General features: G+C 35.4%; 2 protein-coding genes across 5 annotated transcripts; both read left to right on the top strand.

The window, feature by feature from the left end:
- Positions 1–1,933: 1,933 nt before the first annotated feature.
- LOC104241846 (formin-like protein 18) lies at positions 1,934–12,615 on the top strand. Of its 4 annotated transcripts, none has more exons than XR_011400393.1 (19): positions 1,934–2,106; positions 4,510–5,210; positions 5,338–5,553; positions 5,645–5,999; positions 6,196–7,513; positions 7,608–7,734; positions 7,886–7,957; positions 8,638–8,736; positions 8,829–8,870; positions 8,977–9,057; positions 9,146–9,196; positions 9,309–9,390; positions 9,599–9,693; positions 10,456–10,527; positions 10,613–10,729; positions 10,854–10,922; positions 11,015–11,081; positions 11,242–12,176; positions 12,402–12,615. XR_011400393.1 is itself a non-coding variant. In XM_009796803.2 (18 exons), exons 1-18 carry the CDS (start codon positions 2,034–2,036, stop codon positions 11,382–11,384), a joined length of 3,780 nt encoding a protein of 1,259 aa, XP_009795105.1. In that variant the 5' UTR covers positions 1,934–2,033; the 3' UTR covers positions 11,385–12,615. The 4 variants fall into 4 exon arrangements, 1 of the variants encoding a protein (XP_009795105.1); XR_011400392.1 differs by having other exon boundaries at positions 12,269–12,615; XM_009796803.2 differs by having other exon boundaries at positions 11,242–12,615.
- Positions 12,616–18,796: 6,181 nt separating this feature from the next.
- LOC104241845 (reticulon-like protein B21) lies at positions 18,797–23,826 on the top strand. Its single transcript, XM_009796801.2, has 9 exons — positions 18,797–20,024; positions 20,118–20,168; positions 20,780–20,882; positions 20,991–21,065; positions 21,291–21,438; positions 21,561–21,630; positions 22,507–22,572; positions 22,816–22,938; positions 23,275–23,826. The coding sequence occupies exons 1-9, from the start codon at positions 18,998–19,000 to the stop codon at positions 23,436–23,438; spliced, it is 1,827 nt and encodes a 608-aa protein (XP_009795103.1). The 5' UTR covers positions 18,797–18,997; the 3' UTR covers positions 23,439–23,826.
- The last annotated feature ends 1,640 nt before the right edge of the window (positions 23,827–25,466 follow it).

Genomic DNA, 25,466 nt, shown 5'->3' with positions numbered 1-25,466 from the left:
CGGTTATCGGTTTACCCGATAAGATAACTCAATATAGAGTTAAGGAAAAAAAAAAGACAATTCACTAGAGTTAAGCAAAAAAGAGAAGAATTCGCATATAACATACTACCCATTTCTGCGTTATGACCACAACTAATATTTGAAGCATGCTTCATTTTGACAAATTCAAGACATGTGCAATCTCAAATATTGATACTACAACTCCACAAACATTTCGTCTCCAATTCGCTGGAAATAGCAGTTAACAGGAACATAAGTAACAATTTTTTGGTTTCCTGCCAAACTATAATCAAGAGATCAATGTCTTTTTTCAGAGTCTAATTGTAGCAAGAGCAACAAGAGTACTAGTAATTCAACAGTGTCCAAACACAACTGAAATAGTACTAATTCTTATTGGGGGCATTTGCATCTATACCCACTTTTTGTGTCACGTTTTAACTTGTGCCCGCTTTGCAAAAAAAAATTGTAAGCGTACCCGCTTTTTCGCATAACTTCAGCATACGAGGCTGAAGTAGCAAAGAGAATCACGCAAAACTTGAGCTTTCTATTAGTCGGGCTTGAAGTTCAGCTCTAGAGCTGAAGTTTTTGTTTTGTAACTGTCGAACTTCAGCTCTAAATCTGAAGTTTTTGTTTGTAACTGGCAAACTTCCGCTCTAGAGTTGAAGTTTTTGTTTGTAAGCTTCAACTCTAGAGCTGAAGTTTTTGTTTGTAAGCTTCAGCTCTAGAGCTGAAGTTTTTGTTTGTAAGCTTCAGCTCTAGAGCTGAAGTTTTTGTTTTGTAACTGTCGAACTTCAGCTCTATACCTGAAGTTTTTATGTGTAACTGTCGAATCTCTTGGTTTATACAATTTCTGATCTGGAATGAAGCTATTCTTTATATTAATGCATTTGTATTTGTATCAGAAGAAATATTTAGTCAACACTTACTACAATTGTTTTTTTTTTTTTTGAAAAAAGGTATGAGAAATATTTTCAGTTCGACAATATTCATTTTTGAACCAAAAGCTCAGACTTGATAAAACAAGCAGGTTCAAAAGAGGATATAGATTTAGCTATCAATAATGTTCTGATCTGTACGTTCTTTTCCAAACATCTAAAGCGCCATCAGTCATCACAAACACCAAACAAATTAAACATATTGAAGAAAACATTTGAAGACGAGATCGAACTCAGAAGAGGAGTTGTTGTATAAGAGTAAATTTGGCTTCATCATCATCTCCTGCTTTTATATCGTTGTGGGATGACAAATATAATGTTTAATTTTCTTCATATGCTGATAGTTTAGTAAATATTAGTACAATAACGCTACTAGAATATATAGTAAGATGGCTTCTGAGGAATTGAGTGAAGCCACAGAAGGAGAGATATTGTTACATCAATGTTAAGTTCCGGAGAGATATGGAGATCACTGGGAGAAGGATGAGAAGAAATGGGGCTGAAGTTGTTTAAAAAGTGGGTACAAGTTAAAAGTTTTAAAGAAATGGGTATACGTTAAATGGGGACGACCAAATAGGGCGCCCCGTACAATTTTTACTTCTTATTGGGTTATCGGTTAACCCGATAAGAAATTGGGCAAATGTAGGCCCGTACCGATAACCCAATAGTGAAAAAATTTTAAACCGTTATCGAACTGTTAACCCAATAACCCAATATCGATACCCCAATAAGCTTTTTTCGGTTCGGGCTATCGGTTATACCCGATATATGCCCAGCCCTACTTGTGTGTGGTCCTAGTGCACCGGGCTGTCCTTTTTATTAAAAAAAAAACAAAAACAAATTTGACTCCTTTCTCTATATACAGTTAAAGTGGTTAACAGTAGGTGACCCTCAGCTTGTATTGTAAACTACTGCTTTTCTTGTGTACAAAGAAAAACATACTATAAATATAAAATAAAATAAAAAATACATTTTCTTCCTCGTCAACTAACCAAATTTTCTGTTCACATGCACACAGAAACTTACAGAAATTATATAAGTAACCATCTAAATTAAACTGTATAATATAAAATTCTGTTAATTGAAAGGAATTAATACATGGCACTGTTTCGGAAATTGTTTTATCGGAAGCCACCTGATGGACTGTTAGAGATCTGCGAAAGAGTTTATGGTTCGTATTTTTTACTCTGTTTTCAAATTTTTTTTTTCTCTCAAAGTTGACTTATTGATCGATGAACTCTGTAGCAAACTCAGTCAAAGTTGATAAATACTACTCCAATTGCTAAATTTGATTTATTGGTTCATATTTTGATTTGTTATGGGGAGATCAATAATTGTTAAGTTTGCTTTATCTGTTCATGTTTTTGTGTATAAATGGAAACTGTAGAAGTGATCATCTGCTAGGTTCTTTCTTTGTGCGCTCAAATGGTAGGATATGAGGGAAATTCATTTGGTTCAAGTTCACCTTTTGCCTGGTAGCTATTGAATCAGCTGGATGTCTACTTATTGGGCTTTCCCCAAATTCGTGGCAGCAGAGGCGGAGTCAGGATTTGAAGCTTATGGGATTGAGATTTGACAGGGAATTATGGAGGTCGAGCATTAAGGTTGTAGGTTAGGGGAAACTTGTGAATATTTCTACGGCACAATAGAGTGAGACTAACCAGTTAGGAGTTAGACTAAGAATGTCATTGGTCGTCTATTGATGCAAGACTTTACCTGCTAGTTGTACTATACCAACCATCTATTTCGTATTCTATATTTCATATCTCTTATATTGCTGGTATTTTATTATGCATTTTTATGGTACTAATATATCGGCTCCTGTTGCTTTTTTGAGCCGAGGGTCTCCTGGAAACAGCCTCTCTACCCTTCGGGGTAGGGGTAAGGTCTGCGTACATATTACCATCCCCAGACCCCACTTGTGGGATTATACTGGGTCGTTGTTGTTGTTGTTGTTGTTGTTGTTGTTGTTGTTGTTGTTGTTGTTGTATATTCAGTAGATTTGAAGACAAATACATAGTGGACTAAAGCTATTGAGTTCGGCCGAATTCATTGTCGAAAAGCTAGCTCCGCCCCGAGGCGGATCCAGACTTTTAAGCTTATAGATTCCTATAATAATCTCAAGTTAATCTACATGATAACTGGACAAACGAACTGGGTTCCAAGCTAAATATTAATATATTTTTAATGAATTTTTTAATATAAATACAGGGTCTATGCAAAAGTTACTGAGTTCACGGGAACCCGTACCGTTTGCTCTACATCCGCCTTGCATGGCCGTGGGATTTTCCTGCGATAGCTGGTCTTGGTGTATTACCGTTGGTTATGGTTTGAAGTGTGTAGGTTTCAGAGGCGGTGGCCCGAAGGTGGTGGAGGGTGGTTTAAGTTCAGCCATGTATTGGGCACGTGGCAAAACCTGGTGCTAGACATTGTTGTTAGACTTATTAGTCTCTAAGCTTCTGCCATTTGAAATTAAGGTAAATCTAGCCCATTTTTGAAACAGCAAGCACATACCTGGGCCCTGGTAGCCGTATCAGCTGGATGTCTACTTATTGGGCTTCCCTCAAAACTAGAGGCAGCAGATGAGCCACGATTTGAAGCTTATGGATTCAGGATTCTAGTCCTTTTAAGTTATCAGTTTCTAAATTAATAATTATATATATTCAACAGATTTTAAGACAAATACATAGTGTGGAATAAAACTATTGGTTCAGCCAAATCGGCAGTCGAAGCTCGAAGGGCTAGGTCCGCCCCTGCGTGGCTTGGAATTTTCCCACGGTTGCTGGTCTTGGTGTAGTACTGTTATTTTTGGCTTGAAGTGTGTAGGTATCAAAGGTTGTGGTCCGAAGGTGGTGGAAGGGTGGTTTGATGTCAGGGTGGTTAAAGTTCAGCCACTTATTGGGCGCATGGCAAAACCTGGTTCTAAACACTGCCATCTGAAACTAAGGTAAATCTAGCCCATTTTTGTAGCGGCAAGCACATATCTGACGCAAAATTATTAATGGAAAGCAAATCTAGACCATTTCTCATAGTATAGGGAGCAAATTTGGACCTTTTCCCTAGAATGTAACATGCACATGTTACCTTTAGAGGTTTTACTAACTTGTAAGTCTTTTACCACCCTTGTATTGTACTTGTATTACACCTTTATAGATATCTATATACATTCTAGGTGTAATACACTTGTCGCACGCAATCCGTAATCTCCTCTCATATCCCACAGAGTGCCTGTTGATATCCATATACTCTTACTTCTCCTTGACCCAAAAAGTAGGAGATTCCGAAGCTAATATGTCTATAACTACGAATGTAATGTTAAGAAAATCCAAGAACACACATCGGCATGCTTCCTTGAAGTGGACAATGCAAATACAACTGTGACGCAAGAAGATGTTTTACTGTATACAAAGAGTTGTTGAGACATTTGTTAGTTTGTCTGAAGTTGGAAAGGTTAGAGCTGTTGACTACGAAGTCATGCCATCTCTCTTTCAGGAAATGACATAGTTGATGAATTTATAGCGTTTGCCTGCTGCATAATAGTTTAGCTAATAATTGCATCTGTCGTTATTTGCAGTATTTGATAGGTGTTTCACTACTGATGTTTGGGAAGAAAAAAATTACAAAGGCTATGTAGCAGGTGTAATTAGCCAACTTCAGGATCATTACCCTGATGTGTCAATTTTGGCTTTCAATTTTCGGGAGGGCGAGTCACAAAGCCTGATTGCAAAAGATCTATCGGCACATGATGTGACCATAATGGACTACCCTCGACACTATGAAGGATGTCCTTTGCTCACTATGGAGATGATAAACCATTTTCTTAGATCAAGTGAAAGTTGGCTCTCCCTTGGGCAACAAAATGTGCTCCTAATGCACTGTGAATGGGGTGGTTGGCCAGTTTTGGCATTTATGTTGGCTGCATTACTAATATATAGACGACATTTCACGGGGGAACAGAAGACCTTAGACATGATTTATAAGCAGGCTCCTCGCGAGCTTTTGTACTTGTCGCAACCACTGAATCCAATTCCTTCTCAGCTAAGATATTTACAGTATGTAGCAAGGAGGAACATGAACACGCAATGGCCTCCATTGGATAGAGCACTCACTTTGGATTGCATCATTATTAGGAAAATACCTAACTTTGATGGCGAGGGTGGTTGCCGGCCCATAATTCGTATTTATGGACAGGATCCATTAATAGTTGCTGATCAATCTCGGAAAATTTTGTTCTCAACACCAAAGAAAAATAATGTTGTCCATCACTACAAACAGGTAAGATATTTTTCTCCTTCGGAAATCTCAAGTATTCTTTGCTATTTCAGGGCTTTTGCTATCATAGAAAGATGGTAGCTTTGTTAACTTTTTTGGATCAGATAAGGCATTCATCATGTTGTTGCAGGTAGAATGTGAATTGGTGAAGATTGATATCAATTGCCATATACAAGGTGATGTAGTCTTGGAATGTATTAGCTTGAACGATGACCGGGAAAAGATGATGTTTCGGACAATGTTTAACACATCTTTTATTCAGTCAAACGTTCTGATACTTAACCGTGATGAATTTGACACATTGTGGGATGCTAAGGATCAATTTCCAAAAGACTTTAAAACAGAGGTATCATTGTTCTCCTTAGATGCACTTCTGTTATTTTATGTTTGCTCTATCAAGAAGCATATTATAATTAACGACTATGCACGGGATGAAGGTTCTTTTTTCAGAGATGGATGATGTTGCTTCCATAGATCCTATGGAGGATAGTGCAGATTGGCTGAATCAAAAGGGTGATGTTGTTGGCAATACGCTCCAACAAATAGCTGCGTCAAATTTGATCCCGGAAAGATTGGAATCTTCGTCCGAGAATGCGGACACTAGCCTGCTCGTTGATCAAGCTGCTTTAGAGAAGCCTCAAGAGAGGCAAAGAGCTACAGCATTAGAAAATATTTCTAAGGGCTTGAGACAGTCAACTTTGGAGCAGCAGGTTGGGTCATTCTCCGATCCGTCGTCCGAAGAATACCATGGCAACAAACAAAAAGCTGAGCTTCAGCTTATTGAAACCAAAGGTGAGATGAAAATGTCAGACTTGCAACCATTAACTGCTTTTTCAGAATCTTCTCGTATTGACTCTAGCATAGAAACTAATGCTCAATTAAAAAACTGAGATGAAAATATCAAAGTTGCAGCCATCAAAATCTTTTCCAATGCTTTCCTCTATTGGTATTAGTGTAGACTCTAATGCTTCTGCTACATCATCATCAGTGTCACCTCATGATGTCACAACAGTGGAACATCCTTCATTTCATGGACAAGAATGTGGTAAGCTGAAAAGAGTTTCTTCTCTACCTGAAAACAAGAACCGACCACTCATGACGGATGTTCTCACTTCGCCCCCTCCACCTTTACCGGCAAAGGATCAAGATATTGTCTCTGGAAAGCCTCTCTCTCCTGCTCCAATGCCACCAACACTACTCACTCCTCCCAAGGATAAAGTAGTCATTGGAACTGTACCTTCTCCCTCACAGCCTTCTACGCCCAGAAACCAAAGTCCTAATACTGTATATTTGAAAGATGATAGAACTACAGTATCTCAACCTGACACATCTCGACTTCCTCTTGAGATGCTTTCAAGTCCATGTGAGGATGACAAAATTTCCAAAATGGAACCTTCTCTGCGTACTTGCCCGTCCGAAAGTTCTCCTTATCCCCAACCGCTTATCCCAAGTTTTTCTTCTCCATCAGCCTCCATACCCAATGTCAAACCTCTAGAAGAAAAGTTGGGTAGAGAGTGTGGGCCGTTGCCGTTGCCACCACCTCTACCACATTCAACCTCTGTATTGGAGGAGAATTCTGCTTCTGTTAGTGGATCTCCTCAAAGTCCAGCACCTCTTACACCACCTTTGGAAAAAAAATCAACTTCCATTGGAGAGCCATCACCATCACCGCCACCGCCTGCTCCTCCTCCTCCTCCTTTACATACAACCACCGCCACCGCCTGCTCCTCCTCAATAAGTGGACCACCTCAACCTCCACCTCCACCTACCCCGCCCCAGAAGGAAAGATTAGTGTCCAAAGGTGGAATGCTACCTCCTCAACCCCCACCGCTTCCTGGGCAGCCTGTGAAGGAGAATTCTTCTTTAACTGGAGGGCCCTTTCCACCTCCACCACCTCCTTTGCCTACTGCACATGATTCTAGTCCTACAAATTCATATGCAGTGCAATTGCCGCCGCCGCCACCTCCTCCTTCCCTGGATTCATCACTCAAGGATAATAACAATCTTCCACCGACTGCTCCTGTTCCTCCTCCTCCGGTTCCTTTTCCTAAGGTGAATGTAGAAGCAAGTTCTGGTCACACACGGTCAGCATCAAGTGGTAATGCAGGGAATAATCTGCCTGCTTCTCCATCTCCAGCCCCTCCTGTTGCTCCTCCACCTAATAAAACTTACCGACGGCTGTTGTCTAGTACTATGACTTCAAGAAGCAATTCAAAGAAGCTGAAGCCTTTGCATTGGTTAAAAATAAGTAAAACAGTCCAAGGAAGCTTTTGGGCCGAAATTGAAAAATGTAGCTATGCCTCCAAGTATGTTCAGGATATATTGTTAATGCAGTCATGTGGTCAACTCCTTTTTCAGAATATAATGTCTCATTTACTTTGATGTGTTTCTGTTTTATAGGTCATCGGTGATTAATATGTCAGAACTTGAATATTTCTTCTCAGTTCAAAGTTTAGACCAAGCAGGTTCAGGAAGGAATGGGAATTTGAGGTCCAAAATTGGGCAGAAGCCTCAGAAAGTGCAGCTGGTGACTTTTCTGTTATCTGAATCTGTTATCTAAATTTGTAACATTTCATAAATACCTCTTACCTGATACTTGCATAATACTGCCGGAATCTACTGGCTGTTCTACTTCCAAGTTTTAAGAGAGATTATTTATCTAAATACTTTTATGGCAGATTGATCATAGACGGGCTTATAATTGTGAAATCATGCTTTCCAAGGTGAAGATACCGCTGCACGACATGCTGGTAAGCAAAATTCATTTGCATATACTGGACTTACATTTTGGCATAACTTAGTCGATGTATTTATTCTCTGAATAGAGCTGGATGAATCATATGTTCATGTTCGTATGTGCCATGTTTGCTTGCGTAACCGTTATTTCCTTTCCATGCATGCAATAAGGTTGGTGATGTTATCGCCATAATTCTTTTACCATTTTAAGGCCTCAAGCAACTTGCAGCCTGCCTTTTCATTGCTTTTATAGCTGGAAGTTTCACTTTTGGTGCTCCTTGTTAGTAATGATATCTTCTTCTCTCATAGTTCCTAGACTGTTAACCTTGATAACTTCCCATCCTTTGTGCTTTGTTCTTGATATGCTGAACTAACCTTCGCAACTGGAATACTAAACAGATAGTTGACTTTATTGGAGAGTTCATGGCCACACAGTGGATTTTCCATATGAGCTTTTATTTACAGTCTTCATATTTAAAGGATAACATACGGCTTGAACGTGTATTGATTTGATAACTTATTCTGTTTACCTATCTAAAGCATTGATCTAAAGCATTGATTTCTTTTCCAATGTATAGCTGTACCAGTAGCAAAAATTGTACTGTCCATGAAAGTATTCATAACTATGTGACCTATTGGAAATTGAATGATGTCTCCAATACATTGGCTGATTCCAGTTTGATACTTTCGGCAGAGTTCTGTGCTAGCGTTGGAAGATTCAGCATTAGATATTGATCAGGTTGAGAACCTGATTAAGTTTTGCCCAACAAAGGAAGAAATGGAGGTGCTCAAGGTAATAAATGTATCCACAAAATAAATTTAATAAAATATTACTCAATGCATATTACAATATTGTAGACAAACTTTCCAATGTTTCTGTTACAGGGTTATAAAGGAGATAAGGAGATGTTGGGTAGATGTGAACAGGTCAGCCTATTATGAACTAACCTTATCTTGGTTTACTATATCAGTTTCTCTCAGGGACTTTCTTGTATATTTGACATAAAATTGCTATGACTATTCTCTGTAGCAGTTTATGTTGGAATTGATACAAGTCCCTCGTGTAGAGTCCAAGCTACGGATTTTCTCATTTAAGATTCAGTTTCAATCGCAGGTGAGAGGATAGTGTGTCTGCTGCCTGACTTTAGAAATGTGAGGTTTTGTCTTGCTAAAGGCGCATATTTTGTTTTCAATATTTTCAGATTTCGGACCTAAGGAACAATCTCAGTATTGTGAATTCAGCAGCTGATCAGGCAAATATCCTTTTTTCTGTTTTATTCTTCCTTCTTGATTGATCTTTTATTACTATCGAATGCTTTCTTGATATTCCATGTTCACTCCGTGTCATTTTAATGTCCTAATCAGATCAGAGGTTCATCGAAATTGAAAGGGATTCTGCAGACAATTCTGTATTTGGGAAATGCTCTCAACCAGGGAACTGCAAGAGGTTGGTTAACATCACCACTGAAAAAAGCCCAACGACTATTGATGTCTCAGCTATTCTCATTGCAATGTGCATTTCTGGTCTTAAAATTCTTCATATTATCATTTGCTTCGCGGACATGGTTTATGCTGTTATTAACCATTTGGTGTATTCTTGGAGCAATTATTATTCCTCTTTTAATATCATGCTTGTCTTGATGCAACTGGTATAGGGTCTGCTGCTGGTTTCAAGTTGGATAGCCTCCTTAAGCTAACTGACACACGTTCGTCGAATGCTAAGATGACTCTCATGCATTATCTTTGCAAGGTAAAGATCTGCACTTTGTATATAGCTTCATGAGAGCAGAATAATGCAGTCTACAAACTTTGTACCTGGTTTTTCTGTAGTGTGCAGATGTACTGCCCATGCTCAAGAAAAGAATCAGTTTAATTAGTTTCTCCCAATTTGTTGGCCGATCCAATGAATCTTCTCTGCCATTAATGCTCTCTACTTTGTTAATTTTTCTCTCAGATTTGTGGAGAAACTTTAAAGTGAAAATGCTGTAGTGTGCTGAAATGAACCATTACTAGTTATAAGAGAGCATATATCAGTTATTAACCTTTCGATACTCATGGCTTTTGGTGATATTAAAATATCCATTCAAGTGGTTAGATACCGTTTATTTGTGAAAACGGTCACGGATCTGCCTTCACTTGATTACTTTTTCTTTTTGGGATACTTTATTGGTTAGACTTCATGTACCTTCTATTGCAAAGTATTTTGCATCCAAATCAATCAATATAATGTCCCCTAAAATACATGGTGTGTGTTATACTTTCAGAATTTTCATCATATTGATGTCATTTTGCCTCTAACACTTGATTTTAGCAAGCACGAACCATCTTGACGACTAAGGTTTTCTCAAAGGTTGCTTGCAATGTGATAATTTAAGGTCTCATCTACCTATCACAAGACAAAAAAAGGAAAAATACTTTAGGTTTATCTTGGAAAAATGCATTTGAATTAACTTTTCCTTTGCTGGTGACAATCATCTTCTCCAAAACACTTTACGGAATTTTTGTCTACCAGATACTTGCTGACAAATCGCCTGAGCTACTTGATTTTTCAAAAGATCTTTCCAGCTTGGAACCTGCATTGAAGGTATCTTTACTTGAACCGGCCGATGACATTGTTAATCATTAGAGATATGGATGGAACTTAATGAATTAATACATGTTTTATTCAGATACAATTGAAATATTTAGCAGAGGAAATGCAAGCTATTAGCAAAGGAATGGAGAAAGTTAAAGACGAACTGTCCATGTCAGAAAGTGATGGAGCTGTGTCTGAGAATTTCTGTAAGGTAACCTACCAGTTTATTTCATCTTTTCTGGTTAGTTACACTTGTTATGGTGGGAAAATTAATGAAAAAAAGAAATTACAGAACATTGGTTTTTTAATTAATTGGTGTAACTTCCACTTGCCAGGCTCTGAAGGAGTTTCTAAGCTCTGCTGAAGACGAAGTCGAGTCCTTAGCTCAACTTTTTTCTGATGTGGTATGTCTGGCCTTTTATGACACAGGTTTTCGTGGTCTTATTGTAATTCGACCATGTTGAAATATTCCTCATGTGATTATTGCATGTGACAGGGCAGAAATGTGGATTCGATGATTGTTTACTTTGGTGAAGATCCAGCTCGCTATCCATTTGAACAAGGTAATAAATGTTGAATTCAAGCAATTATCTACTTCTGCTAGGAATTTCATATGGCTGTATCTGGGCATATTGATATCCTTTAAGTGGTGATTAGTAAAACAAGTCTTCTTTTGAATGAGATGATCTTCAGCTTACCTCTATTATATCTTTTTCCCCATAGTTGTCGCAACGTTTATGAGCTTTCAAAGAATGTTCAATCTTGCCCTAGAGGAAAATCTCAAGCAGCTGGAATTTGAGAGAAAGAAAGCAGAGAAGGAAGCTAGGGAGAAGCAGAAGACACGTGCTTCAAATAAGAAAACTTGAAACTTTGAGCATTCAGTGTATAGTGCGAATTGATAATAGTCATATATGAGCACCAACGGGGAGATATGTGGTAGGCGTATATCTCGAGTTCGAGTCCTGGGGATCTGAGTCTGGTATTTAAGCTGAGAAGGATATAAGAGCGGGCCTGTTATCCACCAAGTTTCGAAAATGGAGACAGCAGATTTCGCAGTTATCAAAAAGAATAAATGTAGTCATACATCAATCACCATATGCTCCTGCAAACATACATTGTGGATTTGTCTGCGGACATCACAAAGCTTTCAATGGACTGAAGCAAGCTCCCTGAGCCTTTTCTCTTGTTTCAGCGCTATAGTGGAACTTCCAAATAGTTGCATATCATAGCAAAGCTTTCCGAAGATTGAAGATCCTGGGAAATGAGAAATCAGTTCTTGATGGAGAATAGGTAGATCGATGATGGACATTTCTGTTAGATTGTCCCATATTGGTTGAGGAAATGGACTGTCGTCTCCTTCTATGGTGTTGGACAATCCTCACCTTATGGGATAACTTTTGAGGTCAAGTTCGGCCCAAGGTTCAGTTTCTTAAAAGTGTCAAAGTGGAAATATTGGCAACACGCATGTAGTTGTATTAAAGCAAGCTCTCCGAGCTTTTTCACGCGGTTTAGCACTATAGTTGAAGTTGTTCTATATTAATAGCATAGCTTCCCCTAGATTGAAGATCCTGAGGGAGTGAGAAGCCAGTTCTACATGGTGAAAGTGGACAACTTTTCTGTGGAAAAGTTGGCAATGGTACTGTACAGTTCTCTAACAGGTAATTTTTCAAACTTCATAGTCTTTTTTTATTGTTTTGAATGACCTTTTTTAACACCTAGGTTGTTGGAATAATTGTTTCCGGTGAACCAGCCACTAATGCTTGCATTAGGGTGGGTTGTCTACATTATACTCTTGGGGTGCGGCCCTTCCTCAGACCTTGTGTAAATGCGGGATGTTTTGTGTACTGTACTACCCTTTTCAATTGTTTCCAATGTTTCTGCAGAATATCTAGCAGGTGAGATTACTTCCAAGATGTGTCATATGTAAATATTCACTGGGGAAGATGTATAGAAAGTTTTTGGAGGATATGCTCATATAGCCGACTCCAACTTGTTTGGTACTGAGACGTAGTTGTTGTTGGTTATTAGTTTTGTACTTTTTGTATTTTGTGTTTCACATTCTCGATTCAATATATTTATTTAATTTTTTTTTTGCCACCATGGCTTTTTGTAAATACAATTTGGAGTTCAGGTCATGTTCCTTTTATAGCAATAGATCAAATATGCATATACATGCAGTTGAATATCATGGGAATCAAAACGTGAATAAACTAAATATTTTCGACGCAAAAACTACTATTTTACTTATTATATTTATTTAACTTCTTTATTTACTTGAAAATTGACGGATTACAACAGCAACAACAATAACGACCCAGTATAATCCCACAAGTGGGATCTTGGGAGGGTAATATGTACGCAGACCTTACCCCTACCCCGAAGGGTAGAGAGGCTGTTTCCAGGAGACCCTCGGCTCAAAAAAAGCAACAGGAGCCGATATATTAGTACCATAAAAATGCATAATAAAATAACAGCAATATAAGAGATATGAAATACAGAATACGAAATACGAAATAGATGGCTGGTATAGTAAAACTAGCAGGTAAAGCCCTGCATCAATAGACGACCAATGACATTCTTAGTCTAACTCCTAAGTGGCTAGTCTCACTCTATTGTGCCGTAGAAATATTCACAAGTTTCCCCTAACCTACAACCTTAATGCTCGACCTCCATAATTCCCTATCAAGGACCATGTCCTTGTAGAAAATTGACGGATTACAACTTTCTTGATAATACTCGTATATATATTGAACCCGTAATAGTACCTCTCAATTCAAAAGTCATGTAGTAGATTATATTACTGGTTAGGGAAAGTTTATGTACCTCTCTTATATTTATTATTTATATATTTATATATTTATTTATTTATTTATTTTTGTGTCATTTTCGAGAAGATAGCTTGAAGCTTTTAATGGGCATGGTAAATGTATATAATTCTTAGGGAAATTAGCGTTCGTTTCACGAGAGTTTAAGCTATTGCAAAGCACGAGGTTATAGTAAAACAGGTCGGTTTACTGGTTAATGTACCCTAAATTATATTTTATATTTTATCAGTATTCTTTCCGGTCCAGAATAAATAATTTTTTGGTCTTTTTTTTGTAGTCCAAAATAAATGATTTTTCCAGATTTCAAGAATGAATTAATTATTTTTTCCTACATTGCCCTTGGACAAGAGGGGTTGCTCTGATGGTAAGCAACCTCCACTTCCAACCAAGAGGTTGTGAGTTCGAGTCTCCCCAAGAGCAAGGTGGGAAGTTCTTGGAGGAAGGATGTCGGGGGTCTATTTGGAAACAGCCTCTCTACCCCAGGGTAGGGGTAAGGTCTGCGTACACACTACCCTCCCCAGACCCCACTAAGTGAGATTATACTGGGTTGTTGTTGTTGTTCCTACATTGCCCTTGAAGTATGTGTTAGGAGTGTTTATGTGAAGAAATAGTAAAGATTACTCCCTCCGGTTCACATTAAGTGACCAGTTTCCTTTTAGCACGCCCATTAAGAAAATGCTATCCTATACAAAAAATTCTAGTATGACTAAACTACCCTTATTACATAGTTATAGTGAGGAGTGAGAAAACTTTTTAGGGATATGCACATAAGGGTAAAATAGTAAAAACAAATTGAATTTTTTTTTTATTACCTAACTAGACATTTATTTTGAACCAAAATGAAAAAGTAAACTGGTTACTTATTGTGAACCAGAGGGAGTAATATGATAAATTTTATTGCTAATTAATATTAAAAGATGAATTTATTAATCTGTATGAAAACAGACAAAAATCATTTATTGTGGACCGGAGGGAGGACTGTTGTCTCACAATTTTGAAGTCATCAAGACGTTTGTGCACGATTATTAAGATAAAGAATGTATTTTATTTGTTTCCAATACTAGTGAGTTCAAAGGTAAAAGTTAATGTTGGTTTTAAAAAAAGAAAAGATTCGATTTTAAAATCTTATAAAACATATATTATGGACAGAAAGTAAAGAGAAGATTGGTGCGTGGGGGTTGGGGAAAAAGGGCAAAGGGCGCCGGTAACCACTTTTAAGCTTGTTATTTAAAATATATTCATAATTTATAATGTATTTAAAAATTATTTAATTCACCTGAATTTCAGGATTAAGTATCTTGAATTTTTGTATTCTGAATTTTTGAGATGCTAATTTGAAATTCAAGAGTTATTAATATCCTAATTTTTGAGCTGCTAATTTGAAATTCAGGATTTATCGTTCGAAATTTTGAGCTGCTAATTTGAAGTTCAGTACTAAGTGTCCTGAATTTCTAAACTGCTAATTTAAAATTTCAGGACATAAATTTCGAATTTTTATACATAATTTTTGAACTTTAGAACACGACATTCTGAAGTTTAAACTTTAAACAAATTGGCTAATTCTAAATATATTGTAAATAATAAATAAATTTTAAATTTTAAAAATAGCTACCTAGTGTCATTTTCACCAAAAAAGTTATGAAGTAGAGAACTATTAAAAATAGGTGAAGGGGTTGGGTTTGGTATTACGCAAGCACGCACTTTGACGTCCAAACGACTAGAAATACTACATTGATATAAAATAATATAATTTCTCCGTTCACTTTTACTTGTCCAATTTTTTAAAAATAGATTTTTATTTTTATTTGTCACTTTTAGCATATCAAAAGAAGATAATTCTTTTTTTTATGTTATACCCACAATATTAATTACTCATTTCAATCATTTTTTCGATTCAATTAAAAATATGCATCAATTAATATGAGTATCATGGTAAATTATGAATTTCATTTATTATTTTTTAAGGGGAATGCAAAGTTCATAGTTTATGGATTGGATTCAGTCAGGCTCACGACATAATCAGAGTGAGGCTTTGGTTACCGGCAAACGCTTCTCTAAAGTCAACCCTTTCGAGTTTCCGACTATTTCCGTCATTGAAGTAGCCTTTCTTCGCCCTACCAAAAGAAAGAGTCACTATCAAATAGTTGACAAGTAAAAGTGGACGGAAGAAATATTATTTTTGCCCAAAAAAAGTTATATTGCAATTTTTTTTATTTTATAGGAAGAGATTTATAAATGTAAATAGAAAGTGTCGGTGGAAGGGAAGAAGACAGCTTTTGTCGAAATTTAAGAGCAGCTTCCTCATTCCTGTGACTAATTTAGGTAGTTGGATTCACATGTCGGTTAAAAAAACAAAATAAAAAATAAAAAATAAAAAATAAAAAAATAAAAAGATTAAAATAAATTCTACCAATTAGGAACGACTCTTTATATCCGAGGTTCATTTTGGAGTTTCGATTAATATGAAATTGTACGAAAAAAACGCTTTCTATCAGAATTTTTTGAATATTTTTGTGTTCTGACTTAGATTACACACACACACACACATATATATATATATATATATATGAGTTAATAGGTAGGATAGTCTTAAAGTAATGATGATGTTATTTTATTGTGACCTACATGTTACAAATTCGAACCGTGAAAATATCGGTAATGCTCTATCTATATCACAACTCTTAGGGTGCGCTCTTCTTCGGGACTTGTATAAATGCAAAATGTTTGGCACACCAATTATAATAGAGTTAATAGAGTCCTAAATCGAAATATTATCATTGCACCCTTACTATTTTTTCTTGGAACAAGAGAATATATTGGGAGAAATTTAAAAATAGCCAGATTTACAACTGATCGTTCAAAAATAATCCAGTTTCAAAAGTAATCGAAATTTAGCCACTTTTCATGTAAAGATAAATATGAGCGAAAACACTGTTCAAAACCCAGAAAATACGCCAGTATATTATGCTGGAGTTCCAGCATAAGTATACTTGATCTCCAACATATTATACTGGAGTTCCAGGATAAGTATGCTAGAACTCCAGCATAATATGATAGAGTTCCAACATAAGTACACTCACTAGAACTCCAGCATAATATACTGGAGTTCCAGCAAGTATATCTGTCCAGCATAATATACTGGAGTTTGGAGCACCGGTGCTCCAGTCTCAAGTATACTAAACTGGAGCCAGCAAAGTATACCGGTCCAACATAATATGCTGGAGTTAATACACAGGTGCACCGAACTCCAGTATATTATGCTAGACCAATCTCTATTACAACAAAATAGTGACTATTTTTCATTGACTTGATAAACGCTGACTATTTTTGAATGACCAATCCGAAAACTGACTATACCGTGTTATTTTTACAAATATATTGGCCCATATATATAGGTCTTATTCACTTTGTTCTAATGGAGAAATAGACAATATCGTCAGATTGGTCGGCATATATATGACAATAAAATAGGATTCTGTAGCTACTTCGTCCTTTTGCACTACCATGTGATTCTTTCATGAAAACAGCCAACTTTAAGATTGTTTTTTTTTTTTTTGGTTTTTTTTGGGGGTTTGTTTTTTTTGGGGGGGGGGGGGGTGGAAAAGAAAGGAAAATAGAAAAGAAGAATATAAAAAAAAAAAAAAAGGATAATATGTTCTCCCTCTCATATTTATTCAAGATAATTCAATCATGCACGCCATTACACCAATAAGCATTTGTTCAATACTTGTATTTTAGACCATAATCCAATGTGTGTACCTATTCTTTACGAATTTATTTTTCTAGAAAGTTATTTTGAAAACCAAAATATCATTTCTCACAATATTTATCACCTTTAAGAAAAAAAATTTATTGATGAATTTTTATTAATGCAATTCTGTTTGTTCCTTTAACTGAATTTTTTGCCGTGTTTCGAGGTCTGAAACTTCATATTTCTCGAACGTAAAATTGATGATACAAATTTTCTTGAAATGTATTTGATCTTTATGAAAAGGAAAAATACCTATGAATTATTTCTACTTGAAAAAGATAATATTTGATGTTTGATCAATTTGTGAAATTTCGAGATATATTTATTACCTCAATTTAACCATTTTCACCTTTTCTCACTCCTTCACCGCTTGAGAGGTTGTGCAGAAGAAAGTAAAGAACCATCAAAGGATATGGTGCAGCGGATGAGACTGCTTTTTCCTTAACCAGATGTCTCAGAAATCCTTGGTAAGAACGCTTTCCCTGAATGGAACCCTACATAGCCCGAATACGAATATAATCGGACTCCAATGCGGATACTGGACACAGGGTAAGAAATAACCAAAAAAATAAAAGAAGATACATACATACATACATAAAATAAAGGAAAAATTTCACATTAGAACAACTAGGCTCCCTACTTTTCAATTTTATAGCTCATATTTCAATTTACAATCAACTAACTCAAAAATAATACGCTAAGATTCAACATCTAACTCCAATAGGTTCTAAAAATTACTATTTAATTTTTAAAAAAGATTCCTTAAGCTTTTAAATTAATTTTCGAATAAGTAATTGTGACTCAAATATTAATTCAACAAATCAAATTCATTTGGGCGGTGAAAATTAGATTTTTAACAAGCTTAAATATGTGGGTTTAAATTTCGAATTTGATTTTGTGAGAATTTTGGAGTGAGTGTTATTTAGACTTGTTAGAAATAATATAAAGAGGTTGTATATAAAATTTAAAGTCATTTAATGAAGATTTGGACTGGTTTTGAACAAGAATTGCAACTGAAAATCGTGAAAGAAGTTCGTATACAGGGGCTTGTATAAATGTATATAAAAGTGTATAATAGTGTATAAGGTGTGTTTCTATGCTCATATACACTATTATACAAGATTATATATAATTATACAAAAAACTAACTCTTCTTCCTTGCGTCTTTTCAAATTTAACTCAAATCTTGCTCAAATCTACTCCAAATCACTTCAAATTTAAAATTTGAACTCTTTTTGATATTTAAAATCAGTTGGAACAACACCTAATCCAAACAACTAACAAATTCAAAAAAAACCCATTTTCAAAAGCAAAGTTTTGAATGGTCTTCAATGGTGGACGTCTACTCTTCAATTTTCTTACAATGCAAGCAGGTGACACAAGAGGAGAAACAGAAAATACACAGTCCATTGAAGCATATGTAGAAGATGCGAGGAGAAGAGAGGGTGAAAGCAATGAGTGTGAGAACACATATTTAACTCCATAACTTTTAGAATCAATGGTTGTAAGAACACAGATTTTGAATTTGCTAGTGCTTTTAAAATATGTACAATGTGGGTTAGGTGGGTTAAAACTTAAAATATGAATCATTTTTTATTATCGTGTGAAGTTATGTGTATTTTCTTGTAATTCTTTCTAAAATAAACCAAAAAATAATAGTAATTAAAGAACATCATCAGGAAAAGAGGAGCAAAATAAAGTCCCTTCTCCCTCTCTCTATGTTAGGATTCCATTGTTGTCACAACTTTCCTTTTCCACCAAACACAATTTCTTCAGCTAAAAGCCTTTAATCCCATTATTACTCCTTCAATAAACAGTAAGCCCCACAACCAAAAATACTCATGATTACAATCTTGAATCATTAGACTGAACCAAAAAAAAAGTTGAAAAAAAAGGAGAAAATATGGAAGTTGGCAATAGAAGAAAGAGCACATCATCAAGAAATAATGGTAGTGTTGTGGCCTCAGGTTCTGTTTGGGAAAATAGAATGAAACTTGATGAAGTAAAAGGTGGAATCAAAGTACTCATTAGTAACAATATTGAAGAAACCCCAGATGAAAATGATGATAAAGATTGCACCTTTACTAATGGAAACAACAATCAAGTGGATAAAAAGTTAGAAATGGGGCCAAAAAAATCAAATCTTGGTGTTGTTGGGGTTATGAGTGGGAAGAGAAAAACTTGGAAAGCTGAAAATTTTGAAGGAAACCCAATTCAGATTGCTAGTAAAAGAACTGATTTGAGCAAAAAATTGGATGAAAAGTGTCAAGATTTGAGTAAAAAATTGGATGAAAAGTGTCAAGATTTGAGTAAAATCCCAATTCGGAGCAAGAAAAAGTCTGAGTCTGTTAATGGGAAAGCAAAATTAGTATCAAGTAAGGAATTTGATGAGGAAAGCAAGAATCTTGATTCAAAAATCTTGAAAAAATCCAATCTTGAGGAGTCAAGTAAGAATATTGAAGGATCAATTAAGGAAAATGAGAAGAAACCATTAATTGGGATAAAGAAGACAAAATCTGAGGAAAATTGTGAAGAAAAATTCATCACAAGCAATGTGGTGAATTTGACTTATGACGAGGAGGTTTCGTCGGCTATTTTGGACAGGCAGGTTCGGAAGTTAAGGTCGAGGGAGATAACTTCTGAGGCCAAATTTGTAACTAAAGTAGATAAGAATCTTGAAAATGAAGAGGAAGAAGAAGAATGGGATGAGGTATTAGAGGAAGAAATTGATGAGGAAATTGAAAAGAAAAGTGTTGATGTTAAAGAAATTAGAGTACAAGAACAGAAACCTAAAAAGATTGTGATTGAAGAGAAGAAACTTCAGTATAATAATAAAAGACAAATACCAATTTCTTCAATTAATAGGAAACAGCTCCCTCCTACTTCAATTCATGCCAAAATTCATCCAAGTCCAACAAGAACCAAATCAGGTAAACTGCATTTTCTTTTATGTTTTGTTTCATTTACTCTTTATTTTCAAAGTTTGATACTGAATTCATTTTTCAATGTTGTTGGATTTTCAGTTCCAGTTTCAGATGTAAATCCTAGACAAAATGGCAAATTACAAAGCTTTGGTAAGTTCAGCCTCTTAATATCTTTTTTAGAAACTCAATGTGATATTTATGGTAAAAGTTTATCTGCACGCAGTGTTTATATCAAATATCTGAATGCAATGTTTATACGGAAAAGGGTCTGATCTGTCCCTCTACTATGGTAAATTGTTTAAAATTGTCCCCCGTTATACTATTGGGCCATAAAAGTCCCTGCCGTCCAACTATCCTAACAAATCTGCCCTTAGTTAGACGGAGGTGCCACGTGGCATCCATCCATGCCTGTTTTAAATCTGGGCACATAAGAGACGACCCGCTCCATGAAACCCACCAACCCATAACCCGCGACCCGCCATTTATAAACCAAATAATACCCATTTATGAAGTGATGTGTGTCTTACTTGCTTAGGATAAATTGTTTAGTTTGGTTAAAAACTTAAAATATCGAGTTCGTACGGGTAAGTATCAACTTAAGGATGGTTAATTTGGTGAGTAATATGTGTCTCACTTTAACAGTTTAATACAAAACACATGTCATGCATTTATTGGTGTAAATACCGGGTGTATGGTTAATTTTTACCCATATATTTACCCTGCGACTATTGGCTCTGATTTTCTCTTAAAATTTTCTGCAGTTGATTTAGTGATGTGGAGAAATGTATCAAAATCTACATTAGTCTTTGGAATTGGAACCTTTGTTATTATTTCATCTTCATATACTCAAGATCTTAATATCAGGTAATTAGTTCCTTCAAAAAAAAATCAGATCTTTATTCGTTTATTCTTGAATCATTTTAATCGGCAAAAGTTAAGTAAAGTATTCTTAATTATGGCTTTTTTTTACAGCTTCATTGCTGTGCTTTCCTACTTAGGTCTGGTCTATCTTGCTGCAATCTTTCTCTTTAGATCGCTCATTCACAGGTAATATAATGTAAAACGAATTTAATATATACTGTCAGTATAAAGAATTTTTATACTATCCGTGTAATTTAATTCGGTTATATATCAGCTCAACCTGATGGTATAAAGAGTTACACTGTCAATGCACATAACTTAAGCTCATCGTATCATATCTTGAGATTATCCGATAAAGCTTTGACTAACATTTTATTTGATTTTATTTATCTTTTTTTTTTGGGTAAATAGGAGAGCGAATGATATTGGTGAATCAAGCGAGTATATAGTAGGGGAAGAAGAAGCAGTGTGGGCACTGAAGTTGATACTTCCTTTCATAAATGAGTTTCTTTTGAAAATCAGAGCCCTTTTTTCCGGTGATCCTGCAACTACAATGAAGGTAAAGAGTTCAAACATTTCCATTGGATTTCATTATCTTCTTATAGTTTTTTAGATCTGAATTCATATATTTACCAATCTTGTGAAAGTTGTGGAAATTTGACAAATTTTTGCCTCTGGTAGATGGCAGTTCTGCTGTTTCTTTTGGCTCGGTATGGCAGCTCCATAACCATTTGGAAACTGTCCAAATTGGGTAAGTTTTTCTATAAGTGTTCCATCTGCATTACTTAAAAATGACTTCTTTTGAATGTTTATGCTCAGTCAAAAAAGTATTACTTGTTTTGATTTTTTTCTTGGGAAAAGGTTCGAGTTTGTCATTGTACTATCCGGAATTGCCCAATTTTGCCATCCTTTACACTTTTGGTCCGGGACTCTTATGTTAGCAAATCGTGTTATATTTATCCTTGCTATTAACAAAATTATAACACGAAATTGATGGACTCTACGTGTCCACATTCTTCGCAAAAAAAAAGAAAATCAAACAATATCTCTCAACTTTTGAAATTATCCTCATGTTGGAGCTCTATTAAGGGTTCAAGACAAAAAATGAAACTTTTTTCTAATGACGAGATTAATATTAAACCAAAAGTTTGCTCAATTTTGAACTGCACAAAGGCAAGTTTGATCCTTTTTACTTCTTTTTTCAGTAGAGAAGAAAGTTACCAGAAAGGAAATGGAACTTTGAAGTTTTAGCTTCCTTTTAGTAATTCTTCCTAGAATAGGCAAGAATCTCATTTTTTGGTAGTACGAAGTGGGAATTGGCCCAAAAATTTGATGGGGGTCAAGACGCTGTCAGGCGCAGGCGGCTGACTCAAGTGCCCTCTGAACATCAAGAAATGATCGCCTATTACACGGCTCACTAACTCTGCCGGGGTGTGGGTACCTATTATTCATCGGCGGTCTGGCGCACACCCTACTATAGTCCCTTATCAATCTTCCAACAAAATGCCAAAATTGAAAAAAAGAAGGATTCTTTTCTGGAATTGAAACTACCACACTTTTATTTTTCTTTTTTTCCAATTTACTCTAACCATAGCTTGCTCACTATTGTTTATTTCCTGTTTTGCAGGCTTTTTTGGAGTTATGGTCATACCAAAAACTTGCTCTTCTTATTCCACACAGTTAACCTCTTATGGTAAAATCGAGTTAATCTCTCTTTCTTTTATTTTTATTTTTATTTTCTTTTCCTTCATTTGTTTTAACTTCTTAAACATTCCACTTATTTTGAAGATTAAGAAATATTAGATATAAAAATGGTTAGAGACATGTCACAACGAGTATAGTTAATAAACTGTACTGATACTTCTTATATTGTCAGTGCATATAACTTAAATCCTGCATTTGGAATCTCATTGGCGATGCAAAATTTTATATGAAGGTACATTTTTGATAAGATACATTAGAGATGCTTGGGAATCTTGTACTCACAAAAAAGCTGTTGGATTTGCAATCTTCACAATAGTTTGGAATTTCTCTTCAATCATTGCCAGAACATGGGCAGGTAACAAATATACATTCAATTTTTACACATGAAAGAAAAAAAAATCAAATTAAAATATGTTTAAGTGAATGATGTTTTGGTAAAAATGAAAAACCTTATTACGAAGGGGAGCCTTGGGGTAACTGGTAAAGTTGCTGCCATGTGACCAGGAGGTTACGGGTTCGAGCCGAGGAAACAGCCTCTTGCAGAAATGCAGGGTAAAGCTGCATACAATAGACCCTTGTGGTCCGGCCCTTTCCCGGACCCCGCGCATAACGGGAGCTTAGTGCACCGGGTTACCTTTTGGATTAGAAACCTTATTACATATACTGATAGATTTATAATTTATTTGTGCAGTGTTCATGTTATATGTGGGAATTAGATACTATCAACAAAACTTGATGACAGAGGACATTACTATAAAAGCTGATGATTCTTGGCAAGGAAAAATTAGAGAACAGAGACAAGTTGGGAGAAAGTCCAGTTTAATGGAAACAAGAAAACAAAAGAAAGCATTTTAAGTTAATCAATAGTTAATATTATAAGTAATAATATTTTTTATTAATATGCGAGAGATCATTAACCAGGCTCGTTCATAGATCAGCACAAAGCTATTAATCCAATTTGATCCATGACGAGCGTCTTCTTCATTTTCGTCTCCCCCATTTTTCAACCATTATATTTTAAGGCTACATACAATAGACCCTTATGGTCGGGCCTTTCCCGGACCCCACGCATAATGGGAGCTTAGTGCATCGGGCTGCCCTTTTTATCTTTTTAAGATTCTTTTATTCTTAGTGTACATATAGTTGTTTGACTGAGAAACTGATGTTTTGGAGCATAGACTCCATTGGCTAATAAAGTTTTATGCAATTAACATTTTAATGGAATATTGTTTTGATCTTTTTACTTGCTTTTGGTATGGTGGTAACCTAAGTTCAGGTTGGATTTATGTTACAGTGATTTCCATTAAGCTATTTATTGTTAGTTAATACATTTCCTGTCTATTTTAGAAATATCAAATGTATTGTTGTCATTTGACTAGTTGCCTTCAGTGACTGGTTGTATCAATAATGTAAGTTTCTTGTAAATTTTAGAGTAATTTAATATAAAAAAAAATCCATTTTTTTTCTTTTTGGTCTCTTTTCAGAAAGAAATATCAGACAACAGAACTAAACAACAAAAATTAGTCCCCAGTCCGTCCAGTAAAGAGAAGATGTTGATTTTGTCTGATTGGTCTGAAATTTCGTAGGTCTATAGGAAACGGCCTAGTGACTAAGAGCATGTTTGGATGAGCTTAAAAGCTGGTCAAATCAGACCAGCTTTTAAGTCATTTTTTAGCTTATTGAGGTGTTTGACAAACTTAAAATTTGCTTAAAGGTCAAATGCTTTTAAGCCAAAAGGTGCAAATTAAGCCAAAAGTGATAAGTTGGGTAATCCCAACCTTTTTTTTCTAGCTTAAAAGCCATTCTTCTTTGACCAGATATTTTACATTGTTATCCCTGATATTTATGTATAATTTCCAAAATACCCCAATCTTTTCTTTTTCTCCTTTCCTCCGCCATTTTCAATCTTTGCCTTCCAAATTCCATAATCTTTTCTTTTTCTTCTTTCCTTTGCCATTTCCAACTTGTGCCTTTCAAATTCCATCATTGCCGAACTCTTTTGGTTTTGGATTCATGAGAGTGAAAAATAATGTTTTTTTCTTTGTTTGAAGTTGTAAACGTAAAGCCAACTGTAGCTTTGTAAATGTTTGATACATTTAATATTTTATATACATTGTTTTGTTTTAGTTTCTTTTTGGTTCCATAACATTTTCTTTAAAAAGATTGTTGTTGAATCCCTCATTTTTTTAAGTTGGTGAAACTCTATTCTAAATCAAAATTTTCAATGAGTCTACATGTTAACAAAGAATTTGAAGCTATGAGCCGAAAAAATATTTTTTGGTGAAATAATAGATTATTGCATGTTATTTAAATAAATAACTTATATTTAGGCAATCAGTTTAAATTGAAATTGAACTAAATTATAATTTTTTTGCATATGTATTAATTTAGAATAAAATATTATCGTAATCATTTTCTTATAGTGTTAACAACTTTAAGGATATTTCAGTCATTTTAACAGAAAGAACTGCTTACCAGCACTTATTTACCAAACACTTCAACAACTTTTTTTAAGTTTCAGCACTTTTATCCAAACACTTAACTGCTTATTTATAAAACAAGCTCCAGCACTTAAAAGTGCTTTTAAGCATTTATACTTAAAAGCCACTTTTTTAAAGCCAATCCAAACGGGCTCTAATACTCATCCCTTCGCCATGATTAGTGTCGCTTTTTTGCATTTTAGTTCATTTTATGGCATTTCGAGGTTATGCAATACCGATTTGTGATTATATCCACTTATTGTGTGTGTTAGTACATGTTGATTTTGTAAAAAAATTTTGATGACTCCAGATTGGCCTGAAAAATGGTAAACTTCGGGGCCGATTGCCTGAATTCATGCAGATAGTGTGGATTATTATTATAGCACACAAAAATCTGGGAATC

Source organism: Nicotiana sylvestris, chromosome 6 (genome assembly GCF_000393655.2).
Source record: "Nicotiana sylvestris chromosome 6, ASM39365v2, whole genome shotgun sequence".
Taxonomy (NCBI): Eukaryota; Viridiplantae; Streptophyta; class Magnoliopsida; order Solanales; family Solanaceae; genus Nicotiana; species Nicotiana sylvestris.
This window is presented reverse-complemented; position numbering and strand designations above follow the sequence as displayed.

Coding starts and splice junctions, on each gene's coding strand:
- LOC104241846 (XM_009796803.2), top strand. CDS start 2,034: ATGGCACTGTTTCGGAAATTGTTTTATCGGAAGCCACCTGATGGACTG. Junction 5,211..5,337: donor TTGTCCATCACTACAAACAG/GTAAGATATTTT, acceptor ATGTTGTTGCAG/GTAGAATGTGAATTGGTGAA. Junction 9,197..9,308: donor TGAATTCAGCAGCTGATCAG/GCAAATATCCTT, acceptor TGTCCTAATCAG/ATCAGAGGTTCATCGAAATT.
- LOC104241845 (XM_009796801.2), top strand. CDS start 18,998: ATGGAAGTTGGCAATAGAAGAAAGAGCACATCATCAAGAAATAATGGT. Junction 21,631..22,506: donor TTGGAAACTGTCCAAATTGG/GTAAGTTTTTCT, acceptor CCTGTTTTGCAG/GCTTTTTTGGAGTTATGGTC. Junction 22,573..22,815: donor CACACAGTTAACCTCTTATG/GTAAAATCGAGT, acceptor TTTTATATGAAG/GTACATTTTTGATAAGATAC.